An 18,864-nucleotide genomic window follows, 5' to 3' on the forward strand; every position below is an offset into this window, starting at 1 on the left:
GCACCACAAGGCACCACTTTATCACCAATGTCTTTTTACCATACATATAAAGTTGCTAGGAATTTTGGGACAGGATGTCATCAGTATGCCAACATTCCGCTCTACTTCTTTTATACATCTGATTCAGGTTAGGCTGTACACACCCTGGACCAGTGGGCTGAATAATCACAGTAAGACCAAGGACTATGGTTGAGTGGTTCCCAAGTCCAGGAGGCAAATTGTCTGTTCCAGACTCTCCCTTGGGTGGTTTGCATCTTGAAGGTGCTCCTGGATCCGTGTAGTCTCAATGGCCAGGAACTCCATCTGTAAACCTTTGTCTGGGAGGACAATTCCTGGATTGGGATAGCTTGGCCACTGTGTGTCAGATGTTTGTAAGCTCAACATTATACAATACAGTGATGCATCCTAGGCAAGGCTTTGATTGGGTTTGGTCCAGCAGCTGGGACTACTAAGGGTGCCACGTTCTCCTTGCCTTGTTTCTTCTACAAGAGGGCATTTAATGTGTCTGCACCTAGGTTCTGTAACTCCCTATTACCATGAAGCAAACACCACAAGTACTTTGTTTCAGATGCCCGCATAAGCCTCTTCTGCTTGCTTTTCCAATGCGTTGTTCAGCCAATAATTTATTGCGTATCACCATCCAGATATTGGCATAAGTTTTGTGTGCTCTTTTATGGGTATGTTCACAGCCCAGGTCCTTTGTATACTGTGCAATATTAAAACCTGTAAATTAATAAAAGCAGGCCGGACTAAGAGGAAGAGAAGTCTGAGATACACAGCGGAGCAAGGTTAGCGAAAAATGCAACCATCCCCACCCAGCAAAGCACCTGACGGCAAGGCCTGCCAGATGACCCTGTAGCAAAGGTAATAATAAAATACTGAACAGAAGCAAAAGTACAGAATGAATGTAGCCAACCTAAGCCTTGAAGAAAGAGTTTGTTTCACCCACAACAGTATGGAGGGAAGGTGTACCATGTTTATTTAACAAGTTTTATATAGCATCAAAACCTCTAAGCAGTTTACATAACTATAGACAGGGGGACCTTTCTCCTGATGCACATGTGGAGCAGCAGAACTTTTGTCAGGGCTTCAGAGTCTTGCAAACTTTGACCAGAGCCTACTGTACTGGGATAAAAGCTGCTCAATAAATCCTAAGTAGTTAGCTAACAAGAAAAGGCATTTTCCAGTAGACAAACGGACCAAAGAAAGGCCCGCGAGAGTGAATAGGATGGAAATGTCTCCACTCCCACGCAAAACCTGTTAATTTGATAAAATGAGATGTTACTGTTGCAATACTAAGCATGAGGAATCAATCAGACACACAGTCTTTTCCTGTAACGAATGACGGAGTGAATTTCACCAATGTCAACTCTAGACTATGGTAGTTTTGAAGGTGAACGTACCACCTCAAAACAGATTTTAAACTGGGCATAGCTACTGAATTTGCACAAAATGCACGGCAGACTACACAAATCCACATATTTTGTTATTTGTTGTAGCCTCTTATACATGTACAATTTTAGTACAACCGGGTGCAGTTCGCTTGACTTCTTTCTTGCCATTTGATCCCGCATCACAGCAATTTTGCTTTTTGCCATAGCCAATGCACCTACCACCATTCCTGGTAGAAGGCAACATTGGCTGGGGAAATTAATTTAGTGTGGCAATGATATATGATCCACTGCTTGCTATGGATTTTAATTTTGTGGTCGCTATGCCCTTGTTCCAAGGCAAAATTATCTATTGCGGTCTCCCTTAAAGCTGCATTCAGGGTCCCACCAAGGCCAGTTAAGGAGCAACTGGCAATATGTGGTTTTTTCCTCCCCCCAAGATACAAAGTTTATTAGAAACATAGATTAATAAAAAATGAAAACCAAAAACACATCATTCCTAACAAAACGGTTGATCCAAGCTAGGAACACCCAGAGGCCTTGATCCAGAGATGCAAAGGCATTCTCTCAGGATTCCCAGCCGCCCATCCACTGTCTGTGCTTAAACAGGTGGACACGTCCCCATTGCCCAGCCTATTGCTACATCGTCTCTTCTGCCACATCATCCCCTGTGCCATAACATAAACCTGCTCCTGCTGATTCTTTCACACAGTCCCTTTTTTCTTTCTCCTTCCCATCCAACAGGCACGTCGGTTCTGCATTCCTATTTGGTTTGATGGCAGTGGCCGCTCCAGAAAAGGCAACTAGGCCCTCACTTGGCTAGGCCCATCCCTTGCTGGCCTAAGTCTCTCACAGAAGGCACAACAGCGCTGGGCACTAGGTGCTCCTCCCATGCGCAGCACTGGTGGTCTGACTGGGCACAGGAGGAAGAGTGCAGAGGGCGGGCAACTCTGGGGCACCACAAACATTCTTCCCCTTCCACTTGCGAGCCAAAGAGCCAAGCAAATGGGGACTCGTGCAGGCAGCATGTTGGCTGGGCCAGGTGGCACAGATAGGCACCCAGGCACTATTTTCAAAGCAGCAGAGCTTGTGGCTCGGAGACTGATCAAGGGAGGAGGAGGAGGCAACAGGCACAGAAGGCTGGTTTGATGGGGAACTGGAGAATAAACAGCACCACAGGAGAAACTTGGAGTGGTATTGGTGACTTTGGTAGTTTTTTAAAAAAAACAACAACACCAGCAACCTCTTTTGCTAGTTAAACAGAGGAAGTGGTCTTGGGCTCCTTGGGGTGCTGCCCTTCCCTCTAGCCTCTGCTCAGATCTCAGCATTCTTCTCCCTCAAACAGGGCATCCAGTTCAGCCAGCCGCTGCTGCAGCTTCTCCTCCAGCTCTGGACTCTGGGGCTTCTTTACCCTCCGCCCTCCTGCTGCCCTGCGACTCCTTCGGGAGTGGGCTTTGCGCTGCTTGCGAGGGAGGCCTCCCTCCTGGAATTCCATGGCCCGCTTCAGCTTGCGCTGGCTGGTGAAAATGAGCGCTCCGTTGCGTTCCAGAGGCACCTCAAAGATGGTCTCAAATGACCTGCAGGGGTAGAAAGGAAGAGGTGAGACACCAGGAAAAAAGAAGGAGACAACCTCTCAGACTCCACTAACCAAGCCTAGCAGTATAAAAAGCATAAACAAATGCAGACTAACTACAAAACTGCTGACATTTTGTAGCTGGAACGAACAATGCAACGGTTAAGGTCACCATGCTCTGCCATTATGCAGTCTGGTTTTAAGGCATGGGTCGAAATCGGGATGTTTAGGCAACATGTGGCACAAAAAAAAAAAGCACCAAAGAGGTTTGGAGGGTGGAAGGAATGAGAAGTCACAGAACATGTCCTGGCACCTTCGTAGAGAACTCAAGACAACTCCCAGCCCAAGGTCCCCTTTGCATTCAGAGCTTTCGGCATTCACTGCTCATGTCAAGTATTTGCTCCATCCATCTTAAGAACTTGAAACTTCTAAATTAAAAGCAGCCCTTCTCAGGAAAGTAGATAAAATTCTGAGGGCTGCAACAAGTATTAACAGGAGCAGAAAGATGGTGCAGCAGTGACCATGAAGTACAGCACGGGGACTGAGAGATTTATCAGTTCCAAGGGCCACTGACAAAACATATCATAAGGTAGAGGACCACAGTTCATCCACTTATTTACATATTGCTTTCAGGATACGGGGCAGATGTTAAAACTGTAAGTGGTTGGCATTTCACTTGTGTTCTATTTACCGCTGGTCCAGTCAGGCTACAAAAGAACAAGAGTTTGCAGTGAAATCCAGAGTGCTCTTTTGCTTGTTCCAATAGCACCAGTTTCTCTTGAAACTGCATTTCCCCCGTTTCAACTGAGGTTTTAAGGCAAACCACTTGGTGCTACAGGACCAGCAGGGCCATTTCATTTCATTTCTTAAGTTTGTACACCACCCTTCATCTCAGGGCGATCCACAACAAAAGTGGACCTTGACAGCTAGATGGGACAGCCCGCCTACCAATCACTTGACATGGTGACGGACAGGCAGGTTGTCCCACCTGCCTGTTAAATATGGCCCATCAGTTGCCGTCAAGTTAGGATCTGGCCCACTAGGTGAAAAAGGTTCTCTGACCCTGGTTTAGGTGCAGCGATGGTCACCAAATGGGAGATCTTTAAAAGGGGATTATGAAGTTCATGGGTGATAAGGCTTATCAATGACTAGTAGGATCTCTAGGGACAGAGATAATATGCCTGTGACTACCAGCTGCCCAAGAATAGTGTTTACTTTGGGGATTGCCTTTCTCCATATCTGCCCACTCAACCACTTCAAGAAGAGGAACTTGCAGCAGCACCTACACATTGGAACCCCATGCCAATTGACATCACACAGGTGCCTTGGCTGCACTTTTTCTGGCCCCTGCTTAAAGCATTTTTGTTTAGGCAAGCCTATCTAGACCTGTAGAAGCTACACGTGTTTACATTTGCCTTTGTTGAGCTACACGTGTTTACATTTGCCTTTGTTGATTTCAGTCAGTTTTGAATGTTTTTAAAACACCTGTGTTTAAGTGTCTTTTATTGATAATGGGTAATTTAATTCATTTCCTTGCAGGCTTTCCCGAAGGCAGCAGGTTAGACTAGATGAACCTTCAGTCTGGCCCAGCAGGGCTCTTATATTCCTATATGTCAAAGGCTCAGAAAATAGGGAGAGCTTGTACACTACTGCTCTATGCCCCTGTCACCACCACTGCCCCATAACTATCCTCATCCCATTTTGGGGGGAGCAAACTATGCATGTTCACAAATATATTCAGACTGCAGGAGGTAGTGCTTATCGCTTGCAGATGCTGAAGTCAGAATCTGGGGTTGCTGGCTTGAAATGACTGAGGGGAAAGAGAGAGAAGGGTGTGTGCACACAAAAGTAATGAATGCTGGTGTTTTAGAAAAGGACAGATGCCAGCAGATTTCCTCACCTCTTCTCTGTGGGTGTGCGGTAGTTCTTGTTGGTGTAGATCTCCTCTAGGCTGAACTCTTTCTTGTTCAACCTGACACAGGAAAGAAGATAATAGAATTCATCACCCAGAAATGGCCTTGGCCTACGATAAAATATGTGTGCGTGCATGTAGATATAGATATAAATATATAGGAATACTCACTTAGCCCTGCTGGGCACCAGATTGCTTTCCCTGCTACCCCGCTTTGCTTCCATGCTCTGCCAGAAACTACCAGCTGACCTCTTAAGCTTGCAATTCAATCTGAATCAGGCCCAATGGTTTAGCCCACTGGGTTTTTATTGCTTTTATTGCCCAAGAGTACCAGAGTCAGCACACACTCCACAACTCAAGTGATCCCTGTCAGAGAGGCTCTGCATTTGTTTCAGTTGAAAGACAGATGATCAACTAACAAATCCTTAACATTGGTGGACAGCGCTAATTCTTGACTGGCAGGTTCAACTCAGCTAGCACTTTTAATTAAAAAAACCCCAAAACCATTTACACCTTTCCTTAGGTGAGCCCCCTCTCATACAGCACTCATCTGGCCCCAGGCTATAGAAGACCACATCCGCCTCCTTTCCAAGCACTGTGGAATCTGAATCCAGAGTTCCTAAACCACTGTCAGGCAGATTCACAAGCTACTCATCTCCTTTTGCAGAAAGGCGCCCTCCATTCCACTCTAGCCCTCACCTGACAGGCCGGGGAAGCCCCATGGGAGTGAGATTTGCTTGCTGCTTGGACAGTGTCTTGCGGATCCTTATGGAGGACACCTTCCCTACGGTGTTGTCTTGGGATCCCTGCAGGTTTTAGGGGGGGTAAGAAGGATTTTGAAAGGCCACAATGGAAAAGCAAAATGGCCCTCAAACCGAGAGCAGGTACCACAGACCCCCATTCTTCATGGTGCAGCACCTCCTAATTGAGAAGCTTGAGTCAAACAGCAACTGACCTTCATCTCAACTTCTGAAAGCATCATCTGCTCAGACGTGAGCAACTCTGAGTCGACCACGTCCAAGCCAATCCCAGACGCCCTCCGTCCACGATCGGGCGAGGGAGAGAGCTCCCTGCAGAGGACAGAGGAGAAACCAAGCATCGTGTATTAGAGTTAGACGCTGATGTTTCCCAGCTGACAGTTCTCCCCCTTCAGTGGAGGGGACTTTAAAAGAGGAAGGCAAACCAGTAAAGCAATGCCACACAGCACCGAGGGTGCAAAGCCTTTCTGCCTGTGAGCAGAACCAAAGGGGGAAGAGGCTCAGCCCATTTGCCTCCAGCACTAGTCAATGAATGGAAATGCCTTATGGAGAATCAGACCTCCGGTGCTTCTGGTCTGACATCATCTCCACTACCTGGTTTTCAGGAAAGGGGCTTTTCCAAAACTGCCACTCAAGCTGTTGCCTGGAGGTGCAGGGGATAGAACAATAGATCTCTGACGTGCAAAGGATGTGCTTCAGCACTAGGACACAACTCCTCCACATACACACTAGATATTTCCTCTTCCGAATAGACCCCTTGAAGTAAATGAAATTAACTTGGATCCATTAACTTCATTAAGTCCACTCCAAGGAGGATTCAGCCTCTGAGGTTTTTTAAACAATCACCCTAGAATGGCACAAACAACCCCACAGTGCTTGCTTCTTTCTCCCTCTTGGTTTTGAATGGGAAAGGAGCAAACACTTACCTAACATGTCATTTGTGCCCTTTTATGGTGTTCAAAGGAACAGCTGTTAGACTCTTGAGGGATAACAAACAGCTTGCGGTGAGGAGAATATTTTTACCTGGAATGGACGGTGTCTGGTTCACGGCGGCAGGAAGGCACATGGGAGGCATAGGGGGAGCCATCGCAGTGGGGAACGTGCATGGAGGGACCCAGCAAGAAGTGTGCGGGGGGTGTGCTGAAAGGATACACCTCCTTGCGCAGGCAGGGCGGGGTGGGGCGGCCCAGCTCCCGGGACACTTCCAGGCTGCAGACGGTGTGGCGACGCTGTCGCAGCTGCGCAGAGAGCGGAAGGGCCACGGGGGAGGCTTGCCACAAGCGGGCACCAGGGACGTCAGGGCAGGAGTAGCTGCGTCCGAGGCGGGGCTGAGGGGCCGGGTCCCCTTCGTTCAGGCGCCACTGGCGGATAGGGGGCCGCCCGCTCACCACCGCATCACCCATCTCCTCTTCCTCTTCCTCTTCCTCCTCTTCGTGGTGGCAGCTCCTCTTCCGGGGGCGTGGTTCCGAAATGGCGATTTTCACCTCAATGTTGACTCTTTGGCGGGGTGTTCTCGGCTGGGCTGCCTCCTGTTCCTCATTCCCTGGCGGGCAAGGGGGCAGGGACGGGGGTCCCTCGGTGGACTGCACGGCTGGCTTGGACGGGGTCAGGAAGATGTCAGCAAAGGCCTCCAGCTTGGAGCGCACGCTCTGGAAGACGGGGACCAGACCCCAGTGCCGGAAACGGGAGGCAGATGATGGACGCAAGAGAGCAGATGCTGAAGGCAGCCAGGATGGAGCTTCAGTGGACACATCTGGCAGGAAGGGAAAGGAACAACATTGTCACAAGAGGGCCAAAGGGAGCGAGCCTTCCCCAAACTGGGGTCATCCAGGCCTATGGGACTACAATTCCCATCATCCTTGCCCATTGGCCACGCTTGCTGGGGCTGGTGGGAGATGTCGTTCTGCAACATCTGAAGGGTCAAAGGTTTCCAGTCTCTGACTTAGAGTCAAGAGTTGTCATCCCCCAACACACCGACACACACTTTGTGAAGGATACAGACATCTTCCTCTTCTGTTTACACCTGAGAATCTTCCTCTAGCTGCTTAGCTGTTGCCTTTCTTAGATTATTAACTGGTCTCAAGATTTCTGGAGAGTACTCTGGCCGGCTGATATTCAGCCCAGCTTGACTCTTGGCACTCCCATCTGGATGCCTGAGTCTGTGCCCGCTTCATCCAGCCCCACGAACACCTTGCCATGGGTGGGAGATGACTGATCATCCGGCCTGGATTCAGTCCAACTTTGGAATTTTTCCTGCATTACCAAAGGGGTTTTCAGACTCCATGGGACCAGGGATGTTCCAGTGAAGTTACACACACACACACACACACACAAAATACTTGCACACCCCTGAGATGCCACTGTGCACTGAAGGACAGACTTAACAGCACACAACACGAATCAAGAGTTTTCCCTACCTGTTTGATGACACTGGTCTTGTGGGTCTCGAGGGGTTTGGGTGTCCCTATTTGGAGATGATTGGCGAGGCAGCATCAGCTGATCACTCCTGATTAACCAGAGAAACACAGTGGGGCAGTGATAAAGCAGTCTCCTTAACCCCTCTCCTCCCCGTGCTTTGAGACACACCCAGGGGGTCAAAGTTAGCATTTCTCCCAAAAGGAAAGAGACCATCACTTTACCCTCCAAGGGAGTTTCGGATGGCACAATAGGCACCAACTGTAACCCTTAAAGTGGATCAGTTCTCTTGCTGGGTGACCGACACCGTCTTTAAAGGATGGGGGAGGCACAAGCAGTTCTGTGCCTTCATTGCTTTTGTTTAGGGGGGCACTCACCCACAGCGGGCTGAGGAGGTCTCCGGCTGCTCCTTGCCAATGCCAGCAACCTGCCAGCAAGAAAAGACAGCTGAATAAAAATGTGGACTAAGCCACCACCCTCCAACTCCTTCAACAGGATTCTCCCTGTCCCTCCCAGCACTATTTGGTGAGGCTGCTTCCCAACCTTAACTAACCAGAGCTTGGCTCAAGGAACCAGCCTCCAAACCGGTGACGAGGATTTGCTGATGAGCCACTTCCAGCAGGGAGGTCTTTGTCCCCTCGCTCTCCTTTGCAAGGGAAACTCCCTTCTGAAGGCGCTGCCTCTTGGCGTGCAGGCGCTCTGAAGCACGACACCGTGGGGGGGACACCCTCTTGTCCCACAGTTGCCGGCGGGCGTGGTCCAACTTCTCTTGAGGCTCTCGATGGGATGGAGGGTAGCCCTTAGGGGGAGACGATCTGAGGGTAGGAAGGGTAAAAAAAAGGCAGAATGTTTTAAATCAAGTGCTCGATCCCAAAGCTGTTCCACTCCTTCCGCCTCCCTGGGGCCTCTCCTCACCTGCACACTGGACTACTTTGTGTCTTTGTTGACCAGGAAACTCTGTCTTCATTCACAGCTGCTGACTGGGGGGGATTTGCACAGGGAGATGTGGCAGATCTTTGGGGATCCCCTTGTGGATCATTCTGGGCAAAGAGAGGCGCACACCAAGTTTCAAAGAGCTTAAGGATAATGAGGGACAGGGGCCTCCTTTCCCCTTTTCCCCCACCTTCCATGTGTATGTTTACTCAGGAATCAACTCATGGGGACAAGGCATCCTTCAGGGTCCTTAATCCAGGTGGCTTGACTCCTCCATCACAATGCAAGAGGTACACTATAGGTCACAATTCTCCTGGTCAGGTAGTGCAAAGCACCCTGGGAGCTGCAGTGCACAGTGGGAAAACCAGTGCTTTTTTTTAGGAGGTTCTCAAGGGTATGCAGTACCAGAAACTCTTTTTTGTTGTTTTTAAAAAGTGTGGCAATTACTGTATCAACTTCATGGTGAGTACTGGCACCTATTTCTCTAGAGAGAAAAAAAGCACTGGGGGAAACTATGGAACTGGGGCCTTGAGACCTGTTCAACGGGTTCTCCCACCTCAGAACCAGATTTCATACAGCCCATTAGGAATCCTCTCACGCCCCCTGCAACCCAGCCCCCACACTGTGGCATCCTCACAAGCATTTGGGCTGTTGAAAAGTCCTCCAGGTTGACAGCCAGCATCTTCCGCTGCTGCTTCTCCATGGGAGAGGCCACCCGCCACAAGGTCTCTCCCGCCGCGCCACAAACTTCCCTGTTCTGCTCTGCTGTTCGGAGTGGCCCTTGCTGAAGTCGCTGCCTCTTGCTGGGTGACAGCTCGGCATCGCCACATGGAAGGGGACATGCTCCCCCTGTCTCGAGGGGCTTCTGGAGGAGGGCTGAGGATTCCTGCTCCTCAGAGGAAGGCCTGGAAACATGGAAGGACACAGAGAGAATGTCACAGTGGTGACACAATTTCTGTCTCGCCTCTCCCACTCAGGACTTTGACAGGGAGGAGAGTCACTCTTCTCTCACCTGTAGATGAGGATTTTTCGCCGTCTGATCTGCCTCGCCAAGTGTGACATTGGCTGCGGGTTCCCCTCAGATGTTCGTTCAAGGAGGGGCCACTCCATGGCCTGTCTCAGAAAGGAGACACCCCACCCCTTCCTGGCATCAGGAAGGTGGCCGCCCCAGAACAGCCCACAGGGTCTTCATTCCTCACTTCTCTGCTTCAGAAAAGGAAAAAACCAGAATTAAAATGACTGCATTCCCATGGTCCCCAGATATAGTTCTGCTTTTTAAAGCCAAATGCTACTTTAATCTGGATTAACCTGGAATGTGTAACACCACACCCAGATTGTCAAAATTTACTGCACGGATGACAAATCACAATTCTCTTTACTAGCTGGAGAAAACTTCACATTTACTACTGAACTAAGCAAAGGATGGTTAAGAGGACACTCCTGTTCTTGTCTACTCAAAAGTAGACTTCTCTCCCCTGGGTTCAATAGGACTTCCTCCCAGCTAAGCGTGTGTAAGCATTGAACCCCATGTGGGTCAGGGGGATACACAGCCTGACTAAAAAACCCTAGCAATGCCACCCCCTCCTTTCTGAAGGACCAGCAGGCTCAAACATGCATCCTCCAATGACACAGAGGCCAGCATGAGAGCTTATTAGGTTTCCCCTTAGAGAAGGTAATTATAAATCATTAGGAGGCATGCAAATAGCATCTTAGCAACAACCAAAAACACGCCCTTCCTTCACAGAGATTCTCCAGGGCTACAAGACTAGAAGCTCAGGTAGGAAGGGAAAACTTCTCAGTGGGAGACAATGTGTTGCTTCTGCAGATCCCTCCACCCAGGGAGATGGGTAAAACCAAGCAGGCACTTGCCAAATGGGGGACAGCAAATTAAAGGTGGGGGCTAGAAACAGAAGCACCACAAAGGCATGTACTACAGCAAGCAAGGCAGAAGGAAATCCAAGCTGGAAAACACACTCCACAGCTTTTAAAAGGGCTCAACAGAACAGAAAGAGGGAACCTGTTGCCCTGCACTGGTGTTGGTCTACAGTACTGTACACAGAATTGTAATTGGAAGGGACCACAGGCGTCATATAGTCTAACCCCCGTGATGGAGGAATCTTTTTGCCCAACATGGGGCTCAAACCCACAACCCTGAGATTAAGAGTCTCCTACTCTAACAACTGCCCTTGCTGGCAAGAGCTAATGGCAGTTGGGAGTCCAACATCATGTTCAGGGACATGGGTTGCCCAACTCTGCAACACAGATACACACTAAAGGCAGACCAACGTTTTAGTGGATTTACATTTCCGCACATGACAGGAGCCTTGCTCAGACATTTGTCTTGTCTGTGACCTTCCTCACATTTGACATCTCATTAGAGATTATTCTCAAAAGTTACCCCTGGCAAGAAGAGATCCAGGAAGACTGTGGGAGCAAGGGTAGGAAATGCCGAGTAATGCCGGGTGATAAAACTCAAGCCAACAAAAGCGTCTCAAGTCATGGCAAGATGAAACAAATAAGAGGCAAGCAGCAGAGTGAGCAGAGGGTAGGTGATTTTGCTGGGGCTACTGCCAGTGGCAATATTAGGCTGTCTCATACCATATTTTCTCAGTAGAGTCCTGGACTTGGAACAGCTGCTCCCTTCAGCAAAGACACTGTGATCTCTGCCATCCAAATATTTTCCTCCCAGGAGTCGGTATTTTAATATTTTTAGGTATTAGCAGCATTTATGGGGGTTTTAAAAATCCACTTATCCAATTTCCTGTTTTGCAGCTTAATTATTCCCTGGGTTTCCTTAACTATGGAAGAAGATTGGTGGGGGTGATGCCACTGCCAAAGATGGCAGGCAAAGATGGGAGTTCTGTCCCTTGGAGCATCGAAAAAGTATAAAACAATGCAGCCACATAAGAATATGAATCATTGCCAAAATGTAATATTGTCCTTCACTCTTCCTGCCATACTTGCCATCCTCTCATGTCACACCCTTTGATAACCACACACACAAACACACACACACATGCATATTAAAAACCAATGGAAGTAGAGACATCATCCCATCTGCTCCTGCCTCTCACCATCCCTGGCGATGGACCCTTGGTGTGTACAAAAGGTGAGCATGTGGGGCATGTGGAAAAAGGGAAACCATAACCCAGGGCTACAACTGACCCAATGATCCCTCCCAGAACTGGATTTCAGTGCCAATTCTAGGATGCTGGAGGAAAGGGGTCTGCCGTCTATTCAGGATCCCTTTCTCCCCCCCCCCCAGTCCTGCTTCGCAGCCTAGGCTCACCCCACACACAGGTAAGCACGGGCACCGTCAGGCCCCTCTTTCTCTTGGGGGTCGCCTCCTAACTATCCCCACCGCCTCAAGATCCGTCCCCTTTAGCTCTCCCGCCGATTCCTCCCTCACTGACCTAAAAGGGCCAGCTCCAGAGGAGGAAGCGGTGTGGGGAGGAAGAGCTTGCCTCCGATTACCTGTCGGCTCCTCATCCAGCCCCACCCCCACCCCCCGCGCCCGGTGCCCGGTGCTCTGCCCCAGGCAGGATCAGCACCGCTCCCTGGCGGGAGGAAAGGCAAGGCGAGTAGAGGCGGAGGCTGCTCCTCTTTCCTCCGAGGGAGAGCGGCAGCACCAGGCAGAGGAGGCGCCGGGTGGACAGTCCCTCCGCGCACCCCCGACAGCCGGGTGAGGTGTGGGGCTGGACGGTGCCCACCTCCGACTCCTCAGCCGCTTCCTCCAGATCCTTCCGCCCTTCTCCTCCCCACCCCACAAAAAACATCCAACTTCATGGGGGTCCCCCCGCCCCAAATATCTGCCCCCCACATGGTGGCCTTTTGACCTCTCGATCCTCCCCACAAGTTGCCCCCTCCCCGCCCCGCAATCCGCCAGGCGCGCCCGACCCGACACCGGCCGGCCACCCCACCCGGGAGCGGCGCCCCCCTCGCCCGCCCCATCCAGGTCTCACCTCCGCCGCCTCCCTCCCTTCCTCGGGCTTCTCGCCTGCCTCAGGCAAACAAACTGATAAGCACCCGCATCTCAATTTGAAAAAAATAAAATAAATAAAACTACTCCGCACGCTCGACCCCGCCTTTACCGCCTCCTCTCTCCAACTCACCAGCTCGCCCTCTTCCTCCTCCCCTCGCCCTTCTCCAAGCAGCCGCTGGACAGTGCCCGACCGTCTCCACATGCAGCCCACCCAATGGCCATGCGTCTTGTTAATGGTCCCAACCAATAGGCGCGCGGTTTCTTTACCGGCGTCTGGTAGCTACAGCGCCGCCATCGCTGTTCAGGGCAACAACAAAAAAAGTTGGTCGTAGACTTTTTTGAGTTTGTGTTGCAAAAGGAAGCGGTGCGACCGCCTTCTTCGCTAAAAGGCGTCTGCGCCGTTGAAGTCAGCAGGCCCGCCATCTCAAGAAAGGGCAGGGAATGAGAAGAAAATAGGAAGGAAAACGTACAGGGCGGTAGCCATTTTGGGTGAGGGCAGAGTCTGGTTGGCGCCGTCTAAGACGCCGCCATTTGAGGGGAAGACCAGAAATTCAGGCTTTAAAGAAGCCGTGTTTCCATTTTCCAGTTGGATGCGATGGAATAAAGAATAGTAGTTTCCTTGGTTCCTTCCTTTAGGGAGGTCGTTTCGTCATACACGCGGTTTTTGAGGGAGATTAATCTGTATTAAGTTAGAATTTATAGAATTATAGAGCTGGAAGGGACCCCCAAGGGTCATCCAGTCCAACCCCCTGCAATGCAGGAATAAGTTCGTTGTAAGGCAGTGCAAAACAGCACACACACATAAAGACTAGTTTAATATGTCATGATTATTATTTATTATTTATTAAATTTCTATACCACCCTTCATCCGAGGATCACATGGTGGTTTACAACATAAAAACACAAAAATACATAACATAGTAACAAACAAAATAATACTGCCTCCAACACACACAGTTTAAAGGGCTATATATTGTTTAATTAGCCAAAGGCCTAGGAGAAGAGGAATATCCGCCTGGAGGAAAAACATTTGTGTTCATATTTTTAAAAAAATATTGAGGTATGAAGTGCTCACCATCTTGCCGGTTCATTCCCTCCACACTCCTAGGCATGTCTGCTCAGAAGCAGGCTTCTGCGTCAAAGGAGGCCTCCAAGACAGAATGATCTTAGCCAAGGAATCAGACCGACCATGATCTATGCATATTCCCCCTCATCTCTCTCTGAAAGTAGTAGTGATGAGTAAAGGTGCACTTCTTACCCCCATTTACCACATGGAATTCACCTAGACCTATTTCTGAGTAGACATGGTAGGGATTGCCAGCTTAGCTTGGGTTAGTAAACTCAGGGGGAGGAAACTGATTTTCTAGATCCATTTCAACCTGGGTTTCAGCCAGGTTTCCAACAGAAGCAGTTTCCAGGCCCCATTCAAAGTACTGGTTTTGACCTATAAAGCCTTAAATGGCTCCTGACCACAATACCTCAAGGACTGGCTCTCCCCATATGAACCACCCAGCAGCACCCTGCAATCATCCTCCAAGGCCCTTCTGCGTGTGCCTCCTCCAGGAGGTGGTAATATGAGAATGGGCCCTGTCTACAGTTGCTCTGTGTTTGTGGTGTGCTCTCCCCAAGGAGGTTCGATTGGCACCTTCATTATATACACCTTTAGGTGCCAGGCGAAGGCAACCAGGCCTTGCACTGATTAATATCCTATACCCTTTTAAATGTGTTTGTGGGGGGGAGGAGGGGAGTTATTAGTTTGTGGTCTTCTTGTCGTTTTTGTAAAACATTTTGTGCTTCATCTTCCATTTTTATGTTTTGAACCACCCTGAGATTAAAGGATGAAGGGCGGTATACAAATTTCATAACTAAATAAGAATAATGATATCCCTTAGCAAATCTCTGCCCTACACTTGCCCATTTCTTGGTCGAAGCCTTGCCCGAATGAAGGTACCATTCATTTCCCCCATGTGACCCCTTCCCAGACGTTGTTGGACTGCAATTCCCATCATCCCTTGCCATTGGCTATGATGGCTGAAGCTGATGGGAGTTGGAGTCTATCAGCATCTGGCGCGCACCGCGTTGGCTATACCGCTTTACCGGTTCTAAATGATAGCTGCCTGCGCCCTCCTTCATCTCTAGGATTCGCCCGTCCTCTGCTCTCAGGATCAATGGGTTTTATTTCTACCCAGACCTTTTCTTTTAAATGTCACTCGCTTGGGGAAACTACGCCTCCCAGGATGCCGCGCAGAGCCAGCCCTCTTCCTCACCGCGCCTCGCGCTGCGTCGGCTGAGTGGGAAAGTGCGCGACAAGCGTGGCGCTCGTCCAGGCTGGCCCTCGCGCGCCTTGCGCCGCCCTCGGCCCGCTTGCTGCCCCTGCTATGGCGGCAGGGGCTCCCTCGGCTGTTCCTGCCCGCAGCCCCCCTCGGTGGCTCGGAGGCCCTGCTGACGGCTCCGTGTACCTCCTCCTGCCCGTCCCTGCTGGAAGTGCCCTGGTGCTAACACCAGGTGAGCATGTGGGGGGGGTACGGACGGAGGGTTTGCTCGGAAACCGGGGCTAAACCTGACCCAGGGATCTGCCCTAGAATAGCATTTTTAGCCAGGTCTAAAGTCTGGATCTTGAAATGTCTGCCTATGTGTTAGAAAAAACAAAACAAAATTTTTTCTTCCAGTAGCACCTTAAAGACCAACTAAGTTAGTTCTTGGTATGAGCTTTCGTGTGCATGCACACTTCTTCAGATACACTGGAAAAAGAAAGTGTTAGAAAGTGGGAGATGGACTCATGTTTATTTGTGTGCGTGCAAGGGATAGATGAAACTGCAGCAGTAGGTTTCCTGAGTAACACTGCAAGCATAACCCCATTTACCCGAAAGTAAGCACCACTGCATTCCATAGGCCTGAATTCTTGGGTAGGCATGGTTAGGAGACTACGTACTGCAAACCCCACGAAAACCCTTAACACTGTTTTTCTCTTCATATGGATGCAGCCTACATATTTCTTAACCCAGGAGCTTCTTGGTTCTTGTGGTAGATATCACACTGTCTTCCTGTGCATTTTTTCTTCCCAAGATGTTTTTCAGAGGGATTCCTCATCTTGCAGCGCTTAACCCAGGGATGGGGAAACCTGTGTCCCGCCAAATGTTATTGGACTCCGATCAGCCCAGCCAACATGGCCAATGGTCAAGAATAGTGGATGTTGTGGTCCAGTAGCATCTGGCGGGCCAAAAGCTTCTCCATTCCTGCCTTATTCTGCCTCACACTACCTAAGAGTCAGAGAAGAGTCTGTGCACAAGCAGAACCATGGTGGAGAGTGGGTGCAAAATTCTGCCCGGGTTGACACCTGCCCCCCCCATCCGGCCACTGAATGTGTGTGGATTAGGTTCTGTTTCAAAACCAAGTGCTTAATTTGGTGATCAAGCCTCTTTTCTGTCTGCAGCAGATGGAGCAAATTCTGCCTGGATTCTGTCTCTCCCTGCAGAGAGCAAGAACAAAGTGGAAAACCCACAGGAAGGTGGTGCACAGCCACGTCCCATTTCCTCAAGTAGCTCCAGCGGGAGTGGAAATAAGGCGCTACAGAAAGGAGGCTCTGCGAAAGACCAGCCGACTTTTTGTAAAGGGGACTTGAAGGACCCTATGTGGGCCTTGTGTGGCAAAACAAAATCCTACAAATGCCCCGACTGCGGGAAAAATTACCGCAGGAGCACAGACCTCTTGAGGCACCAGAGGACCCACACGGGAGAAAGGCCTTATCTGTGCCTGGACTGTGGGAAGAGCTTCAGTCGGAGTTCAATCCTCCTGGAGCACCAGAGAATCCATACAGGTGAGAAGCCATACAAATGCAGCCACTGTGGGCAAGGATTTAGCCAGAGCTCCAACTGTAAGCAGCATGAGAGGACTCATGGGAAGGAGAAAAGGAGCGACCCAATACACTGGGGATCAACTTGGCAAAGGACAGAGGTTCAGAGGCGTGGGCCTAAAAGCCTGAAAAGAATTGATGAAGGTGCAAGAGCTGAGCTTGGACTTGGATCTCAGTCTCCAGGGGGAAGTTCCTCATGGAGCTCAAAGATGGTGATGAAGTATCAGAAAAGCCATAGGATGGAGAAGCCCTACAGGTGCCCTGAGTGCGGGAAATGCTTTGCACGCAGCACGGATTTCATCCGGCACCACATTACCCACACAGGAGAAAAGCCCTACACGTGTGTGAAATGTGGCAAGAGTTTTACGCGCAGCTCGGTCCTCATTGAGCACCAGCGAATCCACACGGGAGAGAGGCCCTACAAGTGTCGGCTGTGCGGAAAGGGCTTCAGTCAGAACTCTAACCGCAACCAGCACGAGACAATCCATCAGGCTAAGAAATCTCCTGACACTTCCTGAGTGGCAATGGAACTTGTTACTGGGGTGTGGGACTCACTAGAATCCACTTGGCTGGGGAGAGGGCCTGAAGCGCAAGTCCAAGCGGGTGCAGATGTCCCAAGGCAAATTTGAAGCTACTGTTAGAATCCAAATGGAAAGTCCAAGGCTGCAAGTTTATGCCCGCTTACTTGGGGGTAAGCCCCACTGAATTAAATGGGACTTACTTATGAGTAGACATGGGTATGATTGCAGCACTCAAGTGGTATAGGGGCTTATTTTTATATGAGGTGATTTGCTGCAGAAATCATGAGGAAAACACATGTATCTATGAAAAACCTTATTATTGACACTGAGAGGAAATAAATTAATTTTGTTACAAATTATAATATTCTTGTTAATTGTTCTGTGCACCCCAAATGTAAATTCCACTATGTTCAGTGGAATGAGTGCCAGATTTAGGGTGGTACAGGTGGGTCCCACACAGGGTGCCAAGCCAAGGGGGAGAAAAATTGAGAATATCCATAATTGAGAAGAATCATTTGGGGGTAGCCATATTACAAAGATTACCAAAATCCACCTCGGTGGAACTTACTTCTTCCATTCAGTAGTAAGTTACACCAGGTAAGTGGGCACAGGAGAGCTGCTTGTTAGAAAACCATTATAATTTAAATAAAAGAAAGAATACGGAAAAGGAAATAGTACCAGCAGGTGATCTTTTTCTTTCCCATATAGTGATCATTACTAATGACTGCTGGTACTTAACTCTATTCTAAAAGATACTGAGAGTGTACAGCCTGATCATATTTCATACAATCTACAGAAAACTGCAAGAAAGTAGCTTGGGTTTCATCACTTCATGGTGGTTGTTTTTAGATTAGAGTAGTAGAAACATTTGCTTGATTAGTTTGGACAAAACTTGTCTTGCATTATACCATTTCCTGGCCAAACACACAATCACTGCAGCATTTTCTTTTCTTTTCCCATCAGTGAATTTGTTCTGTTATATTTGTACCCTCTTTCACTATATATGTCTTGCTATTTTTTTTCTTATTTTTTTTAACGAAAGCTAAATCTGCTTATCCCATGGTCCTGAAAATAAAAGTGCCTTTGAGGATGTGCATGCCACCCCAATCTCTGGGCAGTGTGAAATTACAGGGGTTCCAGGCGTTTCCTTCGGGAATGAGGCACAGTGAGGACTGTGGTGTCTTTATGACATATGGTTTATTTACACATATATACGACCAGAGCCTATGATGGAGGGGTGCACAGCATTAAAGCCCCAAGGAGGTCCTGCTTCTCCCACAGCCCACAGCCTTGGATTCCAGCATAAATCAGGCCTGGCTCTCGCTCTCTCTGCCCTTGCAGCCTGTAGTTTTTGCCTGCAGCTTCTAGCTCATATCCCTCAACTCTCAACTCTGGCCTTTTGTATTTCCAAGGAACAGACAGTTGAGGGAGGCAGGCCCACAATTTTTAGCGGGCCATCACCAGGCTGGCCTGGCTATTCCATGCTGGGTCCAGGCATTAGGAGGAGGTCCAAGCATTCAGACCAC

General features: G+C 49.3%; 2 protein-coding genes across 16 annotated transcripts in view; one reads left to right on the forward strand and one right to left on the reverse strand.

Moving 5' to 3' along the window:
• Positions 1-956: 956 nt before the first annotated feature.
• Positions 957-18,864, reverse strand: part of PRR14 (proline rich 14) — a 44,022-nt gene continuing 26,114 nt past the window's right edge. For 4 of the 14 annotated variants that reach the window (XM_083581860.1, XM_083581857.1, XM_083581858.1 and 1 more), the window contains 11 exons: positions 9,995-10,185; positions 9,620-9,887; positions 8,965-9,089; positions 8,603-8,864; positions 8,427-8,476; positions 8,052-8,140; positions 6,658-7,387; positions 5,832-5,946; positions 5,576-5,682; positions 4,865-4,936; positions 957-2,968 (listed from right to left, as the gene is read on the reverse strand). In XM_083581860.1, the coding sequence (XP_083437986.1) occupies positions 2,713-2,968; positions 4,865-4,936; positions 5,576-5,682; positions 5,832-5,946; positions 6,658-7,387; positions 8,052-8,140; positions 8,427-8,476; positions 8,603-8,864; positions 8,965-9,089; positions 9,620-9,887; positions 9,995-10,092 (2,172 nt within the window). In that variant the 5' untranslated portion in view covers positions 10,093-10,185 and the 3' untranslated portion in view covers positions 957-2,712. Of the gene's footprint in view, positions 2,969-4,864; positions 4,937-5,575; positions 5,683-5,831; positions 5,947-6,657; positions 7,388-8,051; positions 8,141-8,426; positions 8,477-8,602; positions 8,865-8,964; positions 9,090-9,619; positions 9,888-9,994; positions 10,189-12,944; positions 13,219-18,864 lie in introns of those variants that run through there. The other 10 variants (XM_083581856.1, XM_083581854.1, XM_083581847.1 and 7 more) reach the window with 10 other exon arrangements.
• On the forward strand, positions 13,847-18,428 carry ZNF768 (zinc finger protein 768). Of its 2 annotated transcripts, none has more exons than XM_083581875.1 (2): positions 13,847-15,469; positions 16,401-18,428. In XM_083581875.1, exons 1-2 carry the CDS (start codon positions 15,343-15,345, stop codon positions 17,333-17,335), a joined length of 1,062 nt encoding a protein of 353 aa, XP_083438001.1. In that variant the 5' UTR covers positions 13,847-15,342; the 3' UTR covers positions 17,336-18,428. The 2 variants fall into 2 exon arrangements, with proteins under 2 accessions (XP_083438001.1, XP_083438000.1); XM_083581874.1 differs by having other exon boundaries at positions 13,848-15,469; positions 16,398-18,428.

This window comes from Podarcis filfolensis (assembly GCF_964270895.1).
Source record: "Podarcis filfolensis genome assembly, chromosome: 13".
Lineage (NCBI taxonomy): Eukaryota > Metazoa > Chordata > Lepidosauria > Squamata > Lacertidae > Podarcis > Podarcis filfolensis.

Bases quoted from the DNA above. Each gene is read 5' to 3' on its own strand.
- ZNF768 (XM_083581874.1), top strand. From the start codon at position 15,343: ATGGCGGCAGGGGCTCCCTCGGCTGTTCCTGCCCGCAGCCCCCCTCGG. The intron at 15,470-16,397 runs GTGAGCATGTGG...TTCTGTCTGCAG, and splicing joins TGCCCTGGTGCTAACACCAG to CAGATGGAGCAAATTCTGCC.